Here is a 19,819-nt window from a genome sequence, read left to right as displayed (position 1 = left end):
GCAGGAGCGCTGAGATAAGCTGTTATCAAGAAAAAGAGTGAGCTTTCTAATCTAAAGTAGTCTTAGGAAACAAAGTGCTAAAAGTGCTAAGATAAAATTAGATTTATTCATGGTCTCACACAATGTCTGCATCAGAAAACACAAAATAACCCTAACCTCGTCACAATGAAACCCTAAACAGACACACTTTAGTAAGTATGTAACATAGTTTTGATTTCTTCAGCATATAGATCTGGTTATAATGAAGAAGAAAGCACCTCAAGTTGTGTGCCAAGAGAAAAGCCTTACAAAGGTGTAGATTTCAATGGTTTAATGGTTTGGTATTTGTTAGCAATATTACTGCTTAGAGCTGACTCTAAGCAGTAATATTGTACATCTGACGAGGTCTGCAGTACATCATCTCCACTCTCCCCTCAGCCAGGTTTATATTTGCTATTTTTCTACCTAATATTAAGGAAACAATGCCCTGCTGGTGTCAGGGTCCCTGGGTCTTGGAACCAAGACTTTATGTTCTTCTTGGATTTTGGTAATTCTTCTTAGTTTTTAGGATCACCTGTATATTGACAAGGCCATAGGTTTTCTTTCTGTTTATTATGTTCTATTTAGTTTGTTTATGTTAAGGTTAACCTTTTGGGTTTTGCAATAGTTAGTTAATTCTTTGTCTGTTTCCTCTGTCATGTCTCTGTTTCTACATTCTCTGTACTCTGTCTCTGTGGTTGTGACAAGTAAGTCCTGCCTCCCCATTTAGTCATGTCTCTGCATTCATTTGCCTTTTCCCTGTCAAGCTTCTATGTCTTCTGTCTGGGTCTCTGTTAGTGTTAGTCTTCCTGTATTATTTTGATAGTCAGTTTTGCTTCCCTTGGCTCATTAGCTGGATTCTGTTGCCCAGGTGTCTCCACTTGCCCTTGCCTCATGTGTGTATTTAAGTCCTCAGTTTCCCTCATTTCTTTTATCACATCATAATCAGTCGTCCCCTCATGCTACGTCCTGTCTCGGCCCGTGTGTCCTCTGTTTCTTTGTAGTCAGTTTCCTAGTTTACTTAGTTTTGTATTTTGTATTGTTTGAGTTTGTGAGAGTACAGCAATAAAGCTGTCTCGCTGAGTTTATGTTCAGTCTCCAGAGTCCTACATTTGTGTTCACTCCCAGGCTCCCACACAGCCAGCCTGTGATACTTGGTTTCAGCCAGCCTCAGTAACGTAGCAGAGACGAAGCTGAAAACACGTTAAAACCATCACAGATGGCGTCCATGTGGCATGTTTTGAAAATGCAATAAGCTTTGAATATGGATAGAAATCAATTAAAATTAGTGCATAAAAGAAGTAAAGACCAAATAAAAGAAGAAATAGTAAATTATGTCAGCATGTGCACATCGAAAAATTTAAAGGATTAAAGTTGAGAATAGTTGCTTTTAAGCAACACAAAGATTTTGAGGCAGCACGGTGCTGCAGTGGTCAGTTACATCGCAGTAAAAGGGATGTTGTCTCCATGCCTGCATCGGCTCTCTGTGGGACATTTATCCTTTAGAAAACTTACAAATCAGTCCAAAAACAAGAATCATCAGAATGCAGGAAATGTAACATCTTATACTCAAAATTTCAGGAGACAGGACCTCCAGATTTTCGGCGGATTGTGAGTAAACACTTTAACCTGCAGGGGGCAGCATTTTACCAATGGCTGGTAAAACTTGTCAGAACTAAATGAAGCAAATAATTTTTTTTAATTGTGACAAGAAACCTTTTTTAAAAACCAAGACAACAAAAATCTGTGAAATGTGAAATGTTTGGACTGTGATCCTGAATGTGTTAATTTGAAAGGAGATTTAATATTTACAGCAAGTCGAGTGTTTTCTGTAAGTTATCTTTTCAGTTTGGCCCCCAAGGTCCTAATTTTACATACATATTTACATGTTATTGACATTTTCAGAAATAGCAGGAAAATCCAAAAACTTCTGTAAAATAAAATAAAACAAACAGGATGACCAGATCTCCAAAACTAATAGGTTTGTAGACCTTACTAATGCCTTTTGTGTTTAATGTTAGAAAGAAGCTCACGTTTTTTCCAGAAAACACCCAAAAGAGCCTGCAAGGTTCTGAAAAAATAATTTTTGAGACAGATGAAACCAAAACGAAGTGTACGATGGGAAGAGAAAAGCATGGAGACGGAGAGAAACGGCTCATGATCTGAAGCATATCAGGTAATCTGTCAAACGTGGTGGAGGTATTATTATGTCATGGGCAATGTTCCCTCAAATATTTCATGTGTCTGAGCGAACACACAAACTCCCTGAGCGATCCCTTGGACCACTGTGAGCGACATCAGACGTGTGCACTGTGGTCATGCCAGCATCTAATCCATCCAAGTTACATGGTTTATTAAAATAATCAAATTACAGCATTTACATTTATGTTAGACTACTTTTAATTAACTGCTTTAGCCCACTTACAATGAAAATTTAAAAAATCCTGTTCATGACCTGTGTAGTATGTTAACACTATTGGAAGTAAAAATAACTTGAACTCCAATTTTGAAAACACAACTTTCTTTCTTTTTCTTTTTTTTCATAAAGCTCTGACTTGTATTATGAGTCTGTGGTCTGGGAGAGAGTCCTGTAACTCTCTGTCTGCAAAATACAGGATATAATGACCAATGTTGGGCAATTAATTATATAGTTACTACTTCAAAAAAGTAACTCAGTTTGGCAAACAACAAAGTTTTTTGCAGCTATTTATTTTTTTTAATGCAGCCAAGGCGTTTTTTTAAATAAACATTTCAAACTATTTACAGAACATTCAGCTGTTCTGCATCAAATCTGATGCCACACAAATTATTTGTGCCACTCCAAAAACTAATTTCTGTCCACTATGAGATAAAGGAGAACAACAGCCTGATACCTGCAGGCCTGACAGCAGGAGATGTATCACTCCTGTAACACCTGTAACATTCAGCAGCCGCCTCATTGTTCTGACACACACAACAAAACTATTGACTACACTACACACTAACTACACAAGATTTGCGCTAAACGTCTCAAATCTCTCACATCTCAGAACACCGCTCTCACTCCTAAAACTTCCCCCCGTTTCTTAACAACTAGATGCCACGTTGCCATATCATTTTTTGATTGGTCGACACGGGACTTTTTTCGACCAATAGGAAAGGGTGGGGGGTTTTTTGGTTTTGTCTTTGCTCACAGGCGGAGAGTGCTTTCGAGCGTTTTCCTTATAAAGCGCCGTTTTTACCGTTTCTTCCCGCAGTAAATATAAACAACGATAGTATTCAGGAAGAAAACCAAACATTGCAGATATTTTTATCATAACTCTGGTTTTACGTGGCCTATCAACACAATTTAAAAACTGGTATAAAGTCCACACTTTTTCCGTCAATTGTTCCGTCTGTCCTGCTCACATCTCCAATGGTTGTACACGTTGTCATTAATGTGGCTTCACTGCACATCAGCCATGCCGCTTTGCTAGCTAAAACACCGGTGTCGGCACATAAGGACGCTGTCATAGCCTCTCAACAACGTTGATTGGCTGCGTGTGTACGAATGTGAATCGCATTATTGGCTGGACTATAGGATAAGGTGGCATCGTTCTAATCCCATACAGGAGCAGCCAGTCACTTACTGACTAACACTGCAAAACAGAATTGTTAAAGTTTTAATTTTAATTTCAATTCAGGTTAGATTTTTTTTGTGCGCAACGCAGATTTTCTGTGCGCAGAGACCGTGCCAGCAGTGCGCAACTGCGCACGTGCGCAGCTTAGAGGGAACATTGGTCATGGGCACGCATGGCTGCCAGTAGAACCGGATCACTCGCGTTTATTGGTGATGTGACTACTGATAGAAGGAACGGGATGGGCTATATTCTCTGCTCAGATTGAGCCAAGTGCTGAAAAACAGGTCAGACAGCGCTTCACAGTGAAAATTGTTGATGAGCCAAAGCAAACTACTAAAGAAACCAAGGACATTTTCAAGGCAGAGAACTGGGATATTTTTGCAATGGCCAACTCAGTCACGTGATATCAGCTACACGAAGCATGCTTTCCAGTTTTTGAAGACAGAAACAACATGCAGCAACTGGAGGTGGGTGCAGTAAAGGCCTGAAGAAACAGGCGTCACTAACTGCAAAGGGTTTTCATTCACATTTTACAAACAGTTCATATTAGATCGTTCAATAATGTATGAGCCTCTTAAAATCAGGGACTGAGCATCAACTAACCACTTTTGTTTACACCAGGGGTGTCGAAACATAAGGCCGCGGGTCTATGTCAAACATTTGTCAAATGTATCCTTCGTGAATGATATCAAGTCATCTTGAACCACAAACAACATTCCTGTAACAAAGTAGAAGCCGCAATCAGTTTTTGGCAGGGACCCTTATATATCCTTTATTTAAAGTGTAATCTGGCCGAGAGGACAGCAGAAATTGCAACAAATGTTGACCGGATTGGTTATAATGTAAGTACAATAACACAGAGTTATAAAGATACTTGAAAACAGGCCATTTTTAAATTTGACGTATAACCCCCTTGTAAACCCTTTTCACCGAAGTCTATTTACCAACATACATAAAGATGTTACACCTAAAAACACACGGAAACATTGGAAATCCGTTTTTGGCAGGTGATCGCGAGGAAGGCTGGAAAATGTGAAAGAGGGGATAAACTTTTGGACTTTTAACTGTATTTTCGTAAGTTTAACAGCTTTTCTTAATGATAAAGTCTGCATTTTAATCAGATGTTTAATGTTTGATGTAAAAATCCACTGTGGTTGTGCACAGAGGCAAAACTACAAAAACTACAACCCTAACTGTATATGGGACAGTCAGACACATCAGCCACCGCCCCATAACCAGTGAATAAGTGCCTTTAACGCGTCTCCCCAAAGCTGCCAAGTGCATGGTGGCTGTTACGTAACATCCCGCCTGCTCCCAGCTCGCCTCTCCGCGGTGACTTTTCTGTGTTTTTATTTGCTGCTTTGAAATAAACGATCTTTAACGTGAGTAAACAGACCGCTCCTTCATACTGCGGCCGCTTTTATTCGCTGAGAGCTCAGCCCGTCATGCACCACCAGGAAATGGAGGAGGATGATGATGATGATGATTGTGTCGCTGCAACCAGCAGACGCGCGCACACACACGCACTCAGCAGCAGAACTGGGAGGAGAAACCAGCAACAGGCAACGAGAACTTCGAGCACTGTGAGGTTAGAAGCTCTACTGACTCTAAATTATGTGAATTTTGAGCTTTAGGGGTGCACGGCATGTAGGGCTTTGCTTTGTGACGCCCGTGGAGCTGCTACATTGTCGCGTTTGTCACTTTAGTCACCGGTATTGTGTAGCGGAAGATGGGCTGGGCTCCCTGCGTTTGCGGTTGTTTCTGGCTCAGAAAAGGCGACTTTGCGCTCGATCGGGCTTCGTGTTAGAAACTTTTTAACGCCCGTCTCTCTCTCTTTATAGGTTTCGTGCAGCTACGGGTGAAGATGAGCGACGCCGGTCAGCCCAAACTTGAACTTTTCGTGAAGGTAAGAGAGTGAATGGGCGCAGAGAAGGAAAGCATCACACCCAAAGAGTGACGCGCACACGGGCGACATTATGTGCCCTGAGTTTATTCAGCGGGCTGAGCCGGTCTGCTCGGGCTTCTGTTATCTTATTGTTTCATCAGCACGCTCGGCGTGTTTTCTATTACATGCTGATAAGCTGTCTCTGACACCTGCACGGTCCTTACAGCTGACTTTAAGCCACCTTTGTTTTATCTTTTATTTTCACGCAGTATTTGTTGTAATAGTGACGTCAATCAGACCCCCCTCTGCTGACTCACCGGGCTTATAAACTACTGTAAGGCTAATCTAATTAAACGCACATTAAGATAACAGCCAGCCGACTTTAATCTATATTTAGTATGTTGGCCAGGCAGGCTAATCCCATTTTCTTTGAGCCAAAAACAGGCAGTAACATACTAACCAGTGTGGCTCACTTCACACATAAAGATTTCTCTGTGTGAACATGTGCTTCCCACCCCCACCTTCTTCAGGGTGAAAGATGCTGTTGTAACTTCTCTAAATTGACCTCTTAAATGTAGTTTCTCATGAACTGTGGTTAACAACACTAGGCGGTTGCCTGATGAGGCCACGTTTCAGATCCTAAAGATCAAAACTAGCATGCCCTACGGCACTGTGTAGGGCTGGGTGCTGCAAGCTCTACAGCAGTAAAGAAGTTAGGGGTGGGTGGGTCAGTCCACGTTTACATTCCAGACACCCCCCCACCAAAAAAAAGAGTTTCAAAATACATGAAAACCGAAAGGTGTGTGTTGTTGCTCTCAAAAATTTATTTTGTTCAGAATGCCTTGCTTTCCCCTAGTATCAGTACTAGTATTGGCAATATTTGTCCAATATTTACTTAAGTATCGATACCACAATTTGCTGTATGGCTCTGAAGTAAGAGAAGTAACATATGCTGCATCTCAGGCTTCAGGTAGTTTCATTTTGGGGATTGTTTTTGGAGCTGATTCATGATCGGGTCTACAAACTGTGTTAAAGTGTTTAAAACAGCCTTGTGCAGATTAAATAATCATAGTTGGTTTAATTCATGCAATAATTATATTCCAATTTATCTGATAGTGGGAAAATTACTGCTGTAAAGACAGATCAGACAAGCAGATAAACTGTGTAAATTTGCGATTTAAATGGCACAAATTAGGACTTTATTTCCATCATACCAAAAAAAACTCTAATTTCTTCTATTGTTTTAACAGCAGCTATTCCATGCTGCTCAAACGTCTTCACTTTCAGTTGTCGATTTGAGCTCTTTGAGGATTTGTGATGTGTGGTGATGTATATTTCTCTTTGTTTTGACTCCGACATCCTGCGTGCTGACTTTGCAGGTTGGTTTAAGGGTGAAAAACTAAGGTGCACGTTTCTGCATCAGCAGTATGCATACTGTAACCAAATGTGCAACAAATATTTTAAGGCTTTTCTTTGCATTTTTGGATCGCTGACCTGAAGAAACACGGCAGATTTTCCAGTATTTTATGGAGGAAAGTCTTAGAAAAATAGATGGAAACATTACTGTAATATTAATCGGCGGCTTTATTATGTGTTTTTGTTTCCCAGGCAGGAAGCGATGGTCAGAGCATCGGCAACTGTCCTTTCTCTCAGCGTCTCTTCATGGTGCTGTGGCTGAAGGGAGTCACCTTTGACGTTACCACGGTGGATATGAAGAGGTGAAAGCACTCGTCCTTCACGCTCTGTATGGCCACTTTTGTTTGTTCTGTCTCTCTCACTAATGCTGGCGCAACAAGAGAACATTCGCCTACACTTTTAATGTTTTAATGCCCCCAAGTGAAGCTGGCACTGAAAAAGCCTGGGGTATTGCATTCATTCATTAAAAGATAAAAAAAACTCCCACGCTTTGATTTTCGGTGAAAGTTGGACACATTGTAGCTGCTCACATGGGTAATTTCCTGCGGTTGGAAATCTTTCCACTCCTGTTTTCCTTTTTTTTTTTTTTTCTTTCTCTGTTTCTGACTCGCTCCATCTGTCTTCTGGACTTTTTCCGTCCCGCTTTCAGGAAGCCAGACATCTTGAAGGACCTGGCACCGGGTGCTCAGCCTCCCTTCCTGTTGTACGGCAGCGAGGTGAAAACCGACACCAACAAGATTGAGGAGTTCCTGGAAGAGCATCTCTGCCCTCCAAAGTAATATTTTCCTTCATCTCTGAAGTGCTGATACAGATAACACAAACTGTCTTGTTTGATCTGATAATGATCTGAATATCGCAACTTTGTTGGGCACAAAGAGATACAGTACTTAAAGGATGTCTCTGGAGGCTTTGAGCACAGATTGTTTAGAATTTTGCAGGAATAAGGCAACATTTTGTAGACAAGACAAAAAAGTAGGCCCTGCACGCCAACTCCAAAACACAAGATTTAAATCTGAATCTTTGTGAGATTAAAGTATCTAATTCTACATTTTTGCAGGTGTTTCCTTTGTAGACCCAGCGATGAATAGATTAATCATAACAAAATAAACAGTTGGCTGCAAATGCATTTGTTGACTTCTTGCACATCAACACGAATAGCTTGAAGATTTATATCTGATGTGATTGGACATCTAGGTATCCTCGTCTGGCTGCTCGTAACCCAGAGTCCAACACGGCGGGCCTGGACGTCTTCTCCAAGTTCTCTGCTTACGTCAAGAACTCAAACCCTCAGACCAATGAAAGTAAGTCAGCTCCACTCAAGCTTATGGTGCAATAAACTAAATGTTAGAGTAGTGCCTGGTTTAAATCGTGCTGAGCTGCTTCTGTCAGTCCCCCGATGGGCTGAAAATCAGCAGGGAGCCTCTGTTAATAACATTATGCTCTTAGTGTAAACACGTCACCTGCTGATGTTTTTGTGCAGCTTTTTTCTACCTCATCTCTGCTCAATATCTCAGTATATTTATATCAGGACCCCTCTCTTTATGCTTCATGCTTGAGTGTTTTCTGTGTGTGCCTATGTGCTCAGATCTAGAGAAAGGCCTCCTGAAGGCTCTGAAGAAGCTAGACGACTACCTTGGCTCCCCACTTCCTGACGAGATCGACGAGAATAGCGCCGATGAGGTCATTTCCTCGTCACGCCCTTTCCTGGATGGCCAGGCGCTCACTCTGGCTGATTGCAACCTGCTGCCTAAGATCCACATCGTGAAGGTGACCTTGTGATTTTTAAAGCGGCGCAGCATGAGGATGATGGGTTATAAGAATGAGTCAATGCTTTACTTTACTTTTTTTTGTAATTATGCCTCTTTTTCCGCTCTCTCTATCTCTGCAGGTGGTGTGCTTGAAATACAGGAACTTCACCATCCCTCAGAGTCTGACAAACCTCTGGAGGTACCTGAACGCCGCCTATGCGAGGGAGGAGTTCTCTTCCACCTGCCCGGTCGACGAGGAAATCTACTTCGCCTACTCCTCTGTAGCTAAAGCTCTCAAGTAGGGATAGAACAGGGGGTTACATATTCTGAATATACCAGCAGAGCAACATAGGAAAGCAAAAAATACACACACACACACACACACACTCATGAATATTCACTCTGCAAGCAGCATGGTCGATGCTTTTCTCTGTAAACTGGAGCGCTGCAGGAATCTTTTGTTACGCCTGCAGGTTAATTTCTTGCACCCTTATACGCCAGTATCACCTTTCGCAGTGTTGGCGCAAGTTTACATTGTTTTACCTCACCTGAAACTGGGTCAGTTTACATCAGCGAGGGAAACGAGGAAGTTCGGGAAAGCTCAATTGAAAACAATCACATGCAAGAAAACTTTTAACCCCGTTAAACTTCCTCCTCCGATGGGTTCTTTCACGTGTCACGTTCTCCGGTTGCCGACCATGTTGCTCGCGGGAGCGCACATCCACATCGTCATCGCACTCTTCTAACTACAGCCCTGCTTATGTACAGTTTCACCATGAGCAGATACACACTGACGCTTTTTGTTCCTTTCTTTTTCAAGACAGTTGCTACAGTATGTTTTGGGTTCTTTGTTATTTTTCCTGGTAGTAATTTCAACAGACACAAAGCTGCCTGACAGATCAAACTTTTCACATGTAACCTTGCAGGCTTCCCTCAGGCAGATTCAGCTCTCGTTTCTCTGTTTAAGGAAGTGAAATTTGCATATCAGCTCCAGATCACCTGCCAAAGAGTCTTTTGTACTGAGCCTTTCACATGGACTTTATTTTATTACTGAGGGAACAAGGCCTTTTTACAGTACAAAATCTTATTTATCCTTTAATTAAAAGCCAAGTTTTGTCTAAGTGTTAGATCAGTTATTCTTTGTTTTGCATCTCAGAGAGGAAAGGGGTGCTGAAGAGCTGAAACAGTTACAGAGACAGGAAACTGTTTCAATAGAGGCGGGCTTCCCCTTTCTGTGCTCCCACACAGCAGGCGTGAAGGATTATTTAAGATTACCAAGCGTCTCTGTGATCCGCTGTGAGGGCCCATTGCCAGTAATTTATTCAGTGCTGCCCAGTGGGTATTGAAGGAGGCTGTGGATGAAGCGTATTTGTGTTTCTCACTGTCAGTTGCTCCCATGAAAACGTACAAATTAAATCAGCTGCACAAAATATAACATTTAGTCTTCCTGCTAACACGATGAATTACTTCTACTGCTTATCCGGTGATAAGCACTATGTAAGCATTGCCATTGTGCTAAAAGGTTAAATGTTACCAAAAAAACCCCAAACTACCGACTGTATAAAAGGTGTTTGTAGCCACCATGACATCATTTCCTTTTTCTGAAACAATGTTTTGAAACCGGATGTGACAAACAAGAGCCGATGCAGACTGTGAAACTTTGCATTCATTGGCTTATGACTTGTGAATAATTTGTCATTGCCGTTAGCCAATGTGCATCCTAGATACACATTGGACTGACCAAAATTTATAAAATGGACCTGATGTTTTGTTTATTCATTTATGGTACTTTCACCTCCTTCAAACCTGCCACATATAGGGACTACATTAGCTTATAGTCCCTTGAGGCTGGGTTTTATTGGCTCCCTGTCTCAAACGGTGGGTCTTTCACATGTTAGGCGATTGTGTTAACCACTACGCCATTGAACCACTCTGTTTTATTCAGTATGATCCAAAATGAGTAACTCAGCCCATTTAAGCTCATCCAGAAACTGTTTACAGAAGTCAACTCCAAGGGCCGTTACCCCATAGACTTATATAGGACTGGAAGTCTTTTCAACCAGAGAAGTCCAACCCTGATGGCCAGTAAAAAGGGTGGCTGTTTAAGGCACTTCCCTATTGGTTTCACTCTTCAGACCATGAAGCTACATCCATTTTTTAATAGTCTGCAGTTACCGTGAGCCTGTTAAAGTGCTATAAAACGTGCTAAACATAGACATTTTTTTAAAAAAAGGGAAGGATAAGCATCAACATAGCTACAGTTGTAAAGCAACCAGCTTGTTATAAATAGAGTCTAAACATTTATAATATGTGGATTTACTTTTCGAGATCAGTGCACCACATCAACTGCTAGTACCTCCTTCCATACGTCGTCTACAGCTTCATAGAAAACAAGAATTTTGGCTTTGTAACCGGTTGTAGGTTAAATGCATTGTTAGTGTTTTCATGGGACTTGCTGACAGTAAAAATATACCTGAACCAGCCTGATCCTTTAAAAGCCTTGTGTCCTCAGAGATGCCCTGTGGATTAATCCACTCCTGGGAGGAAGTCCTCTGGTCTGAAATTCCTGTTTAAGTGACTTGAAATGAACTCACTGGGAGGAACTGGAACTACTGGACAGCACGCCTTATCTGACTGTAGGAGCAACTTGTGAAGGAAATAATGAACTAACATTTATAGAGAGCTCTCAGGGATGGGGCCTGTCTACATGTGTAGTAGTTAAAATTAGTTTTTTAATTGTGTTTTTTTTCCCTTTTTCCACACAAAAAATTTAAATGGAAGCTTTTTAAAACCTCCGTCCACAGTGAAGACTTTCAGAAGGGAAACAGGAGGAAAAGGTGTGCGCCTTTATTTCCTTTTTTGACAATAGGCTGGCTTCTAATTGGCCAGCATTCCTGTACAGTTAGGGTCGCTTGTTGCGATAATGTCAAGCACCCTTGACATTTTTTTTTTTTGCATTTTTGTGTTACGATTTTTTTCTGAGCAAAAGCAAAAAAATTCCAGTTTTAAAAGAACATCCGTGTACGTGTGGACCGGGCTACACTTTGTGCTGTAAACATCTTCGTTGTGTGTCTCAGATCAGGGTGAAACTCATTGACAAAATAAACCTAAGTGCAATTTAAGCAGATTTAAGAAGACAATCTTGAGTTAAACTTTATTAGAAAAACAGCGGGAGTAAAGTCAATTATTTTTCTACAGAGGTTGTAATCCCTCCATGATGACATGCTTGGTATTGATCAAGTAGATGATGCATTGTACTTGACTGAATTGTTGGATTTTTATCTATTTTTTAAAGTGGAACAATGTTTAAAGGGACCGAGTCTGAATAATTTCAGTGCTAATATATTGTAGTTTTTCTTCTCTCCGTGTGTGGAAGACTGTAGGACTTAATGTAATTTCAGGGACCACTTAATATGTTAAATTAGACAAATCATTAATATGCATAGTTTGTTTCTCAATTAACTATTTTAACTTTAAAAACATATATATATATATATGTCATCCATGTCCTTTGTTATACAAACTGTGCTTTTTGCTTTATTTCTTAACCATCTTTTAATATTTTAGCCTTTTATTGTCTTTTTTTCCACTCTTTTTGCCATCATGTAGTCAAAAACATCTAAACTTCAAAGTACACAGGATCAAAAGTAAAAGTGTGGACACACAATCAGCAGGCTTAAATCATCGATCAAGGCAAACTACTAGCACAGCTGAAATGTATTTTGTACTTTAAACATCTTACGAAGTAGGGTTTATTAATGTCCCAATAAAATATCTTCATATTAAATCAGTCGGTGTCAGATGTTTCATTTTTAAAAATTTTTTATCGAGGATAAGACCGCATCGTCACGTCTGCTGCTCAGGCCAGCAGGAGCCCGAGAGCAGGCAGCAGGCAGAGCATCACTCCCACCCAGCTTGGGGCAGTAACGGACACGGCACTGTTGCACAGGTCGGTATCGCAGCACACGTTGGTGTAGTTGAAGGAGACCCCTGACGTGTATTTCTCTCCACTCACGTCACACTGGGAGGCAACTGCGCAGCTTTTTTCGTACAACGTCAGCTGTAGTGGGCCTGTGAGAGCAGAGGAGTAGAAGGATATTATTATTGTTATTATTATTCGCATGGATTTTAAAGAGCATTCAATCCACTTGCTACACATTTGATGGTTCTTGACACAGGACACAGTTCCTTTTTAGGAATAGTTCACTCGGCAAGTGTCGAATCCGAGAAAAAAAAATTGATGCACTGATTAAGTATTATGTTTCCAAAAATCTATCAGTTTTGGAAATTTGCATCTATTTGGACTCAAGGATGATCTGATTTTGTGAATGTCAAAGGTCACAACAACCTAACAAAGCATGCTTTCAGTCAGAACTCATGAATTCATAAATCTGTTTTGTCAAACTTTCCCACCAAAATATAACAGAATGATGTTTTATATCCTCATTTTTCAGCAAATCCAATATATTTTTCAATTAATTGCTATATAACATAAATGGAATCATGACTAATTGAGATCATATGATGTGTTTATGCTTAAATAGATACTGAAGTGTATTATGGTTTATACATTTTTTTGATAGTTTTAAATTTAACATCATGAATGCTTCAAAAACTGAAAGCAAAAAAAAAACAAACTTTGAATGCCTGATTAATTTTACTTCTTGATTGTTTGCACTTGGATGTTAGCAATATAGACTCACCAGACACTTCATTAGGTATACCTGTCCAGCTGCTCGTTAATACAAATCTCTAATTAGCCGATTGCATGGCAGTAAGTGACATGGTTGTTGGTGTCAGACAGTCTTATCTCTGTGTTTCACAAACTGGTGATTTGCTGGGATTTTCCCACACAACCATCTGCAAGCTTTACAGAGAATGGTCTGAAAAGAGCAATTGTTCAGTGAGCAGCAGTTCTCTATGCCTTGTTGATACCAGAGACCAGAAGCTAGACTGAAGGAACCCATCTTTCCTTGTATCTATGGTTCAGGCTGCTGCTGGCGGTGGTGCAATAATGTAGGAGATATTTTCCCAGCTTATTATTGTCTAAACGCCATATTGTTCCTGAGTATTGTTGTTAACCATGTCCATCCCTTTGTTACCAGAGTGTACCCATCTTTTGATGGCTGCTCCCAGCAGGATAATGCACCATGTCATCAAATCATCTCAAACTGGTTTTTGAACATGACACTGAGCTCACAGTACTCATATGGACCGAGCGATTTTCATCATGGACCTTCAGCCAACAAATCTACAGTAACTGTGTGACGCTATCATGACAATATGGACCAAAATGTCTGAGAAGCTTTTCCAAAAGCTTGCTGAATCTATGACACAGACGTTTAAGGAAGTTTGAAAAGCAAACTGAGAGTAATTGTGGGAACTTTGTCCCCTGATGAGACACGGTGAACATTTTGCCCCACCCAGATAGCCCGGAGTGTTATTTTTAGACATAATTTGACAACCGGCCTGATGAGAAAATCGTACAGAAGTCCAATCGGTTGAGTCATTCTTTCAACTGGTTATGCTTTCACTTTTAAGTCACTGACGAAAGACAAGGCCCTGAGAAGCAGTTCAAAGAGCAGCCCACAAAGAGATGAAACAGTCCTTATTGTATAGTTTATGTATGATCAGTGACCACAAGCTGAAAGATTTGTTTCATAAAAGAACTTTAGACTTGGTCCTAATAGTGTCTTTATTGTCTGTTCCCTGTAATGTGCATTTCTAAAAATGTTTCTCACAAATCTTTTATAAAATAAGGCTTTATTTTCCAGTTTGTGGCCATCATGCTTGAGACTCACTGAAATTAATCTAATCTAATAAATGCAGACAAATCTGGCTCTTACCTCGTCTTCCTGATGCTACGCTGGAGAGGCAGCGCTGGCCAGCTGGACACTCCACGGGAAACTTTAAGCAGTCCAGAGGAGAGATGGATGGAAACATACAGGTGTAACAGCGCAAACAGGCTGAGGGGCAAAAACAGTGGAGGTTAGGCACTGTCAGCTGTACAACTCAGGCAGGGATTGCAACAACAAGAGCTTAAAACTCCAATACTGTATCAGCTGACAGTCACAACATGAAGGATTTGGCTCTGAAAGATGATATTTGCGAACTAACAGTAACTGTAATTATGTTTGTTTCCAAAAGAAGCCAAATTGTTTCATAGAAGATGAATGCATATTTTGGTGTTGAAAAATAGACTTGTTGGTGCCCCCTGGTGGAATATCTTTGTAATTGAGACACTTCTCTTCTAAGATATGCTTCTCTGCACTGCAGCGACATCTGATAATTACTTTTCTATCACCGAGTCAGCAGACAACTGTCATAACAGAAACTCTGAGTGCTTTTCATTCACTAGCTATACATTTTATGATGCCAACATGTTTCTATTTATAAGACAACAGTAAAAACGCTGTAAAATGGGTTAAAGGTTATACTCTCTTGACTTTTCGTATTTCCAAGTGTACAATTGGGTAAATATGCAAACAACGCACTGTAAAATTACATTAGCAAGCAGCTTTAAGAGAGAGTAAGCAGAAGTCATGTGTCCTTCCCTTTGCATGTTCTACTCGGGCACCACCCTTCACCAGAGTTATTAAGTATACGATTAAAAGTGTCCACTTATAGTTGAGTAAGTTATTCTTATAATAATGTGTTAAAAACAAACAATATTTTACTGTAAGTAAAGGAGTTGGAGGTAATTTATTTTATATTTATGACTAAAACTAGTAAACTTTAAATTAAAAAAGTCAAACTCATTAAAAAAAAAGCCTGACATTGGAGAATAAACATGAAATGTTTGATATTTTTAAATTAAAAGTGAATTATAAACAGAGTACTTGTAGATTATACATTTAACTCAAGTCAGCACTTTTTAAACGCTTCACATGTTTTGTATGATAGAGTTAACATATGTAACTAAAATTGTAACTACAGTAAGAGTGTTAAGGGTCAACTGTAGCTCAAGAGATACAGCGAGCCATCTACTAATTGGAACATTGGTGGTTTGATTGCCAGCTGCTTCAGTCTCAGTGCCAAAATGTCCTTGAGCAAAATACTGAACCAAGTTGCTCTTTGTTGGAGTGTGTATACAACACTGTGTAATCAACTAGTCTAGAAAAGTATTATATAATAACCGCTTGATTTACTGTGTTAAATTTGTACTTTCCACCACTGAAAAACAAGAAAAAGTGCTCAAACCAACAAGTCATAGACAAAATTTGTACTGGACTAAATGACTTATTTCATGTTTACCAGTCACATAAGAAAAATTAAAAACACTACCGGCAACAAATCCAACATACTGAACATACTTGAACTGATTTCTTATACAATTTAAACTCTTGAAATCAAACTACAGCAGTGGAATATTAGCATACTCTACAAATCTCCTCTGTTTAGTATTTCCTGGCCAAAAGAGCTTCCAAATTAAAGGGATAAAACCCTCCTTATGTGAAAAGTATACCTGAACTCATCAAATCAAGCATGTAGCATCCATCGTTAATCGCTTTTCCTGTAACAGGAGATCTTGCACTAAAATGCATGAAAAATATGTCAGCTGTAAGAGAGTCAAATCTCAAATGTGCATGCAGAAAAATGTGGAAGTTGAACATCACAGAGTTTTGTTTCCACCGACCAAGCTCTGCAGACTTTGTCCCTCTCACTGACTTGAGTAATGGATCTCCAGTATTTAAAAGTATTTGATTTTTTTCCTTAAATTATAAAAGCACCTGAAGACAAGAATGTTTTTACATACCTGCCAAAGGAAGACAACACATGAGAATAATTAAAAGTTGTGAACGAGGCATGATGCTTCCTTAAAAGTCCCTCGGTTGATGTTTCGAGCTGGATTTTTCGAAACACTTCTCGTCCCAGGGCGTTACAACTCCCTAACTACTTGATGTGGTGCGTCCCCCAGCTCATTTGCAAATTACATTTATTTTCATCTCTGTTTCTTTCTATGCTTCCAATGATCTGATAAAAGGTGCCTCTTTATATTACAAGTACCCGCGTGTCACCTGAGTTTTTCCCTCAGTCTTTGCTGATTTGTGCTGTCATGATCCTGAGGCGGACCCTTCCCTGAAACTTCTAATTCAATCTGGAGAGTTAATTGTGGACAGCATGGTTACAGGCAGTGGGAAAACGAAGAGTTATATCATGTATTTGGTGAGTGTTTATATACTAATGACGCTCAGGAAGCTTTTGACAAGAACAACATCTTCACTCATTCATTCAGTGACTGCTGGTTGCAGGCATGTGTCTCTCTTGTGGTCCTGCCGGAGCATTTCAGTCAAGTTAAGGTCTGGACGCTGACTGGGCTATTTCATCACCTTGATTCTGTTTTGTTTTTTTTTAAATTTAGCCTTTCTGTTGTCTAAGGAGCTTGGAAAGCAAAGACATTTCACCTCTCATCCGAGAAGCTTCTTCAGTTCTAAGAGCAAATGGTGAAGAGTCCCAGATTTTTAAGCCCTATGGGAGTGTCCCCCAAGGGGGTAATGAACCGCCAAGCCACACGAGCCAAGGTGTGAAAATGGGTGTGGGTCACAATCAGCCAAGGTTTCAGGTGAACCCATTGTGAAACCTAGCCTTTCTGTTGTACTTGGGATCATTGTCCTCTTGCACAACCCAATTTCAGCCAAGCTTTAGGTCTCAGACCGATGGCCTCATATTTTACTACTTTAATACTTTGGTATATAGAGGAGTTGGACTGCAAAACAAGCTCAACTCATCATCCTTCCACCACCGTGCTTCACAAGTAGTATGAGGCCTTTGTATAAATGCACTGTAAGGTTTTCTCTAGATGTGACCCTGTGCATTATGGCCAAACATCTCCACTCTGGATTCGAGGACGGTGATCCAGATATCTTTTGAATTGTTCAGATGTAACTTTGCAAACCTAAACTGTGCTGCCATGTTCTTTTTAGAGAGAGGATGCTTTCTCGTGGCTACCCTTCTGTCCTCAGTCAGGACTCACCTTGGGGTGAATTTGCTGCGTTCACTCCTGGGAAAATTGTGACACACTTGACCAACAGACCAGCAACTGCCAAAACAGCTTTCTGTAGAGGTGCTTACATTTGCTGGTGATCAGTTACCAAGTCCATTTGATGATTAGCAAACTGCCTGCTATTGCACATGGAAGCTGTTCTTACCTTAGAAAAGTTTTTCACAGTTAATGCAGGTCCCCAAATAAAACCTTGCAGGACTGATTTAGTTAGCTCAAAATCACTTTTATGGACCATTGTGTGGACATAATTAGTTATGAACTGTTTTTTTTCTTGGTGTACTTGTGTGTATAAATAGTTTTTTTTTTAAAGCCTAATTTTTCTTTCAAATTGTAATCTATTTTTATGTGCGGTGTCATAATTTGCAGTAGTTTGCTAACATGCAATAAAAAGGGGGAAAGGAGTTTCTTAAGAAATATAATGTGAAAACTTAAAGTTCTTAGTGATTTTGTTTTGTTAAATACTCTTTGTCATCTATCTCCATAATTCTTGTGTCAGTTTTGTTTAGTTAGAAATTCTGGCCTCTATCTGAGCCATTTATAAAAGAAAAGACATTATGTGTAATTGCATGAGACAGCAGCTGCTGTAGAGAAAAGATGAGCACCGATAAAGTCAGCACGGTGCAGAAAGAGTCAGCAGACAAACAGAGGGAGAAAGCCAGCAACTCAGAGACAGCGGGTCAGTGAGCTGCACAGCGAGCTTGTTTAACCGAATTATCCTTCAGGGCGTAATGGGAGACGTGAGGGCAGCAAGCAGGATGGTCTGCTGACAGCAAGTCTTGTGATGGAGTGAAACAAGTATGCTCAGACTGAATAAGCTCTTTACAAGCTTAAAAAAATCTTCCTGGAAATATTGAGGTTTTTGTTCATTTCTCTTGTATTTTTTCAGTTACTTTTGTCTGGATGCAATACTGTATGCAGAAATAAGCCATGGGCATTGCTGAGGCATAAATGACATTGAGAGTTTATGACCTGTGATGCATTTTGGAGGCATGTACGTATGTTTGCTGCTAAAGCAATAGATTTTTGCATGGAGTTTGGTGTGACTTTGTTTCTGTCCATTTATGTCTTCATTAAAGGATTTGCATGTAACCTACAAAAGAATCCCCAGAACTAGTGCCAAATAAAAGTATTATGGGATTAAAGGTCCTTTTTTTGTTCAAATAAACAAGCATTCATGTTGTAAAACTTAAAAATTCAAGCCTAAAGTGACTCAAAACTGAGTCCATTCATGTTTGTGCAGACAGTGTTGATCCTGCATTTGATGGGGATGTTTTTGTGTGTGTCCTGGCTGAAGGATCTCAGTGGACAGATGGTGTTCTTTAATCCTGTCTGTCTGTGCCCTCTACCTCCCATCCTCCACCCTTTTTACAACTATTCATTCTGCCGTTTACATCCAGCTTCTCATTTTCAGCCTCTTCTTCACACTGGAGACGAGCTCCTGCAGCTTCCCTTGTCTTCCTTGCTGCAGCAAAAAATTTGGCTCCTGTTCCTCCTCCTGCAGTAACTCAATCTAGTCACTAGAAGGAAATATTGTGCAGCCTTGTTAGACAGAAAAGTCACGTGTTTACAGAAGGCCGCATGTTTACATCACCTCTGAACATCACCAGTTTCTTTGGTAATACTGGATTATTAACTATAAACACCAATCATGGGTAGTTTTTTGGGGGTGGGTTTGTGTCTGATGGGACAACGTGTTAATCCAGCAATCACATCACTGACCCACTTTGAGGAAAGCCAGATTATTTTATTTTATTTATTTATTTATAAATAAATAAATAAAATGTCAGGAGGATAAAAACAAAGATGGCTCAGTAATTCAGCATATAAATCTTTGATTCGCCTTCAGACAGTCCACATTTATATTTGTATATAAAGCACAAGCCTGACCCTTCATAAACAATTCATCAGGATTACAGCAGGGATGGGAGAGGGGAAAAGGGGACTCCATAATCCTAGAAAAACCTGACTTTAATTCTGTGTTATAATGCGTAGGAGCACCAGTGTGGCAAAAACAGGAATTTTCTGGGCATTTTTCAACAGGACATCCGCCTAATGTTAAATTAAACTAGTCTAAATTACGTATTTGTTAGTAACACCAGATAGTTTGAACAAGTCTCCCAGATGTAGTTATTACGTAGGTTAACAGTAA

At 40.1% G+C, this 19,819-nt stretch overlaps 2 protein-coding genes across 4 annotated transcripts; one reads left to right on the top strand and one right to left on the bottom strand.

The window, feature by feature from the left end:
* The first annotated feature begins 3,846 nt into the window (after positions 1-3,846).
* Positions 3,847-12,453, top strand: clic1 (chloride intracellular channel 1). 3 transcript variants are annotated; one of them, XM_031737483.2, is made up of 7 exons: positions 3,847-4,084; positions 5,459-5,523; positions 7,111-7,220; positions 7,568-7,693; positions 8,113-8,219; positions 8,504-8,685; positions 8,807-12,453. In XM_031737483.2, the coding sequence occupies exons 2-7, from the start codon at positions 5,482-5,484 to the stop codon at positions 8,966-8,968; spliced, it is 729 nt and encodes a 242-aa protein (XP_031593343.1). In that variant the 5' UTR covers positions 3,847-4,084; positions 5,459-5,481; the 3' UTR covers positions 8,969-12,453. The 3 variants fall into 3 exon arrangements, with proteins under 3 accessions (XP_031593343.1, XP_031593341.1, XP_031593342.1); XM_031737481.2 differs by lacking the exon at positions 3,847-4,084 and adding an exon at positions 5,058-5,205; XM_031737482.2 differs by lacking the exon at positions 3,847-4,084 and adding an exon at positions 5,141-5,200.
* Positions 12,203-16,763, bottom strand: LOC120435714 (prostate stem cell antigen-like). The gene is made up of 3 exons (XM_039605696.1): positions 16,423-16,763; positions 14,513-14,632; positions 12,203-12,737 (listed from the first exon to the last, which is right to left on the bottom strand). The coding sequence occupies exons 1-3, from the start codon at positions 16,472-16,474 to the stop codon at positions 12,526-12,528; spliced, it is 384 nt and encodes a 127-aa protein (XP_039461630.1). The 5' UTR covers positions 16,475-16,763; the 3' UTR covers positions 12,203-12,525.
* Positions 16,764-19,819: the final 3,056 nt, after the last annotated feature.

This window comes from Oreochromis aureus, linkage group 22 (genome assembly GCF_013358895.1).
Source record: "Oreochromis aureus strain Israel breed Guangdong linkage group 22, ZZ_aureus, whole genome shotgun sequence".
Lineage (NCBI taxonomy): Eukaryota > Metazoa > Chordata > Actinopteri > Cichliformes > Cichlidae > Oreochromis > Oreochromis aureus.
Note: the sequence above shows the minus strand (reverse complement) of the source record. Positions and strands in the feature narration are given on the sequence as shown.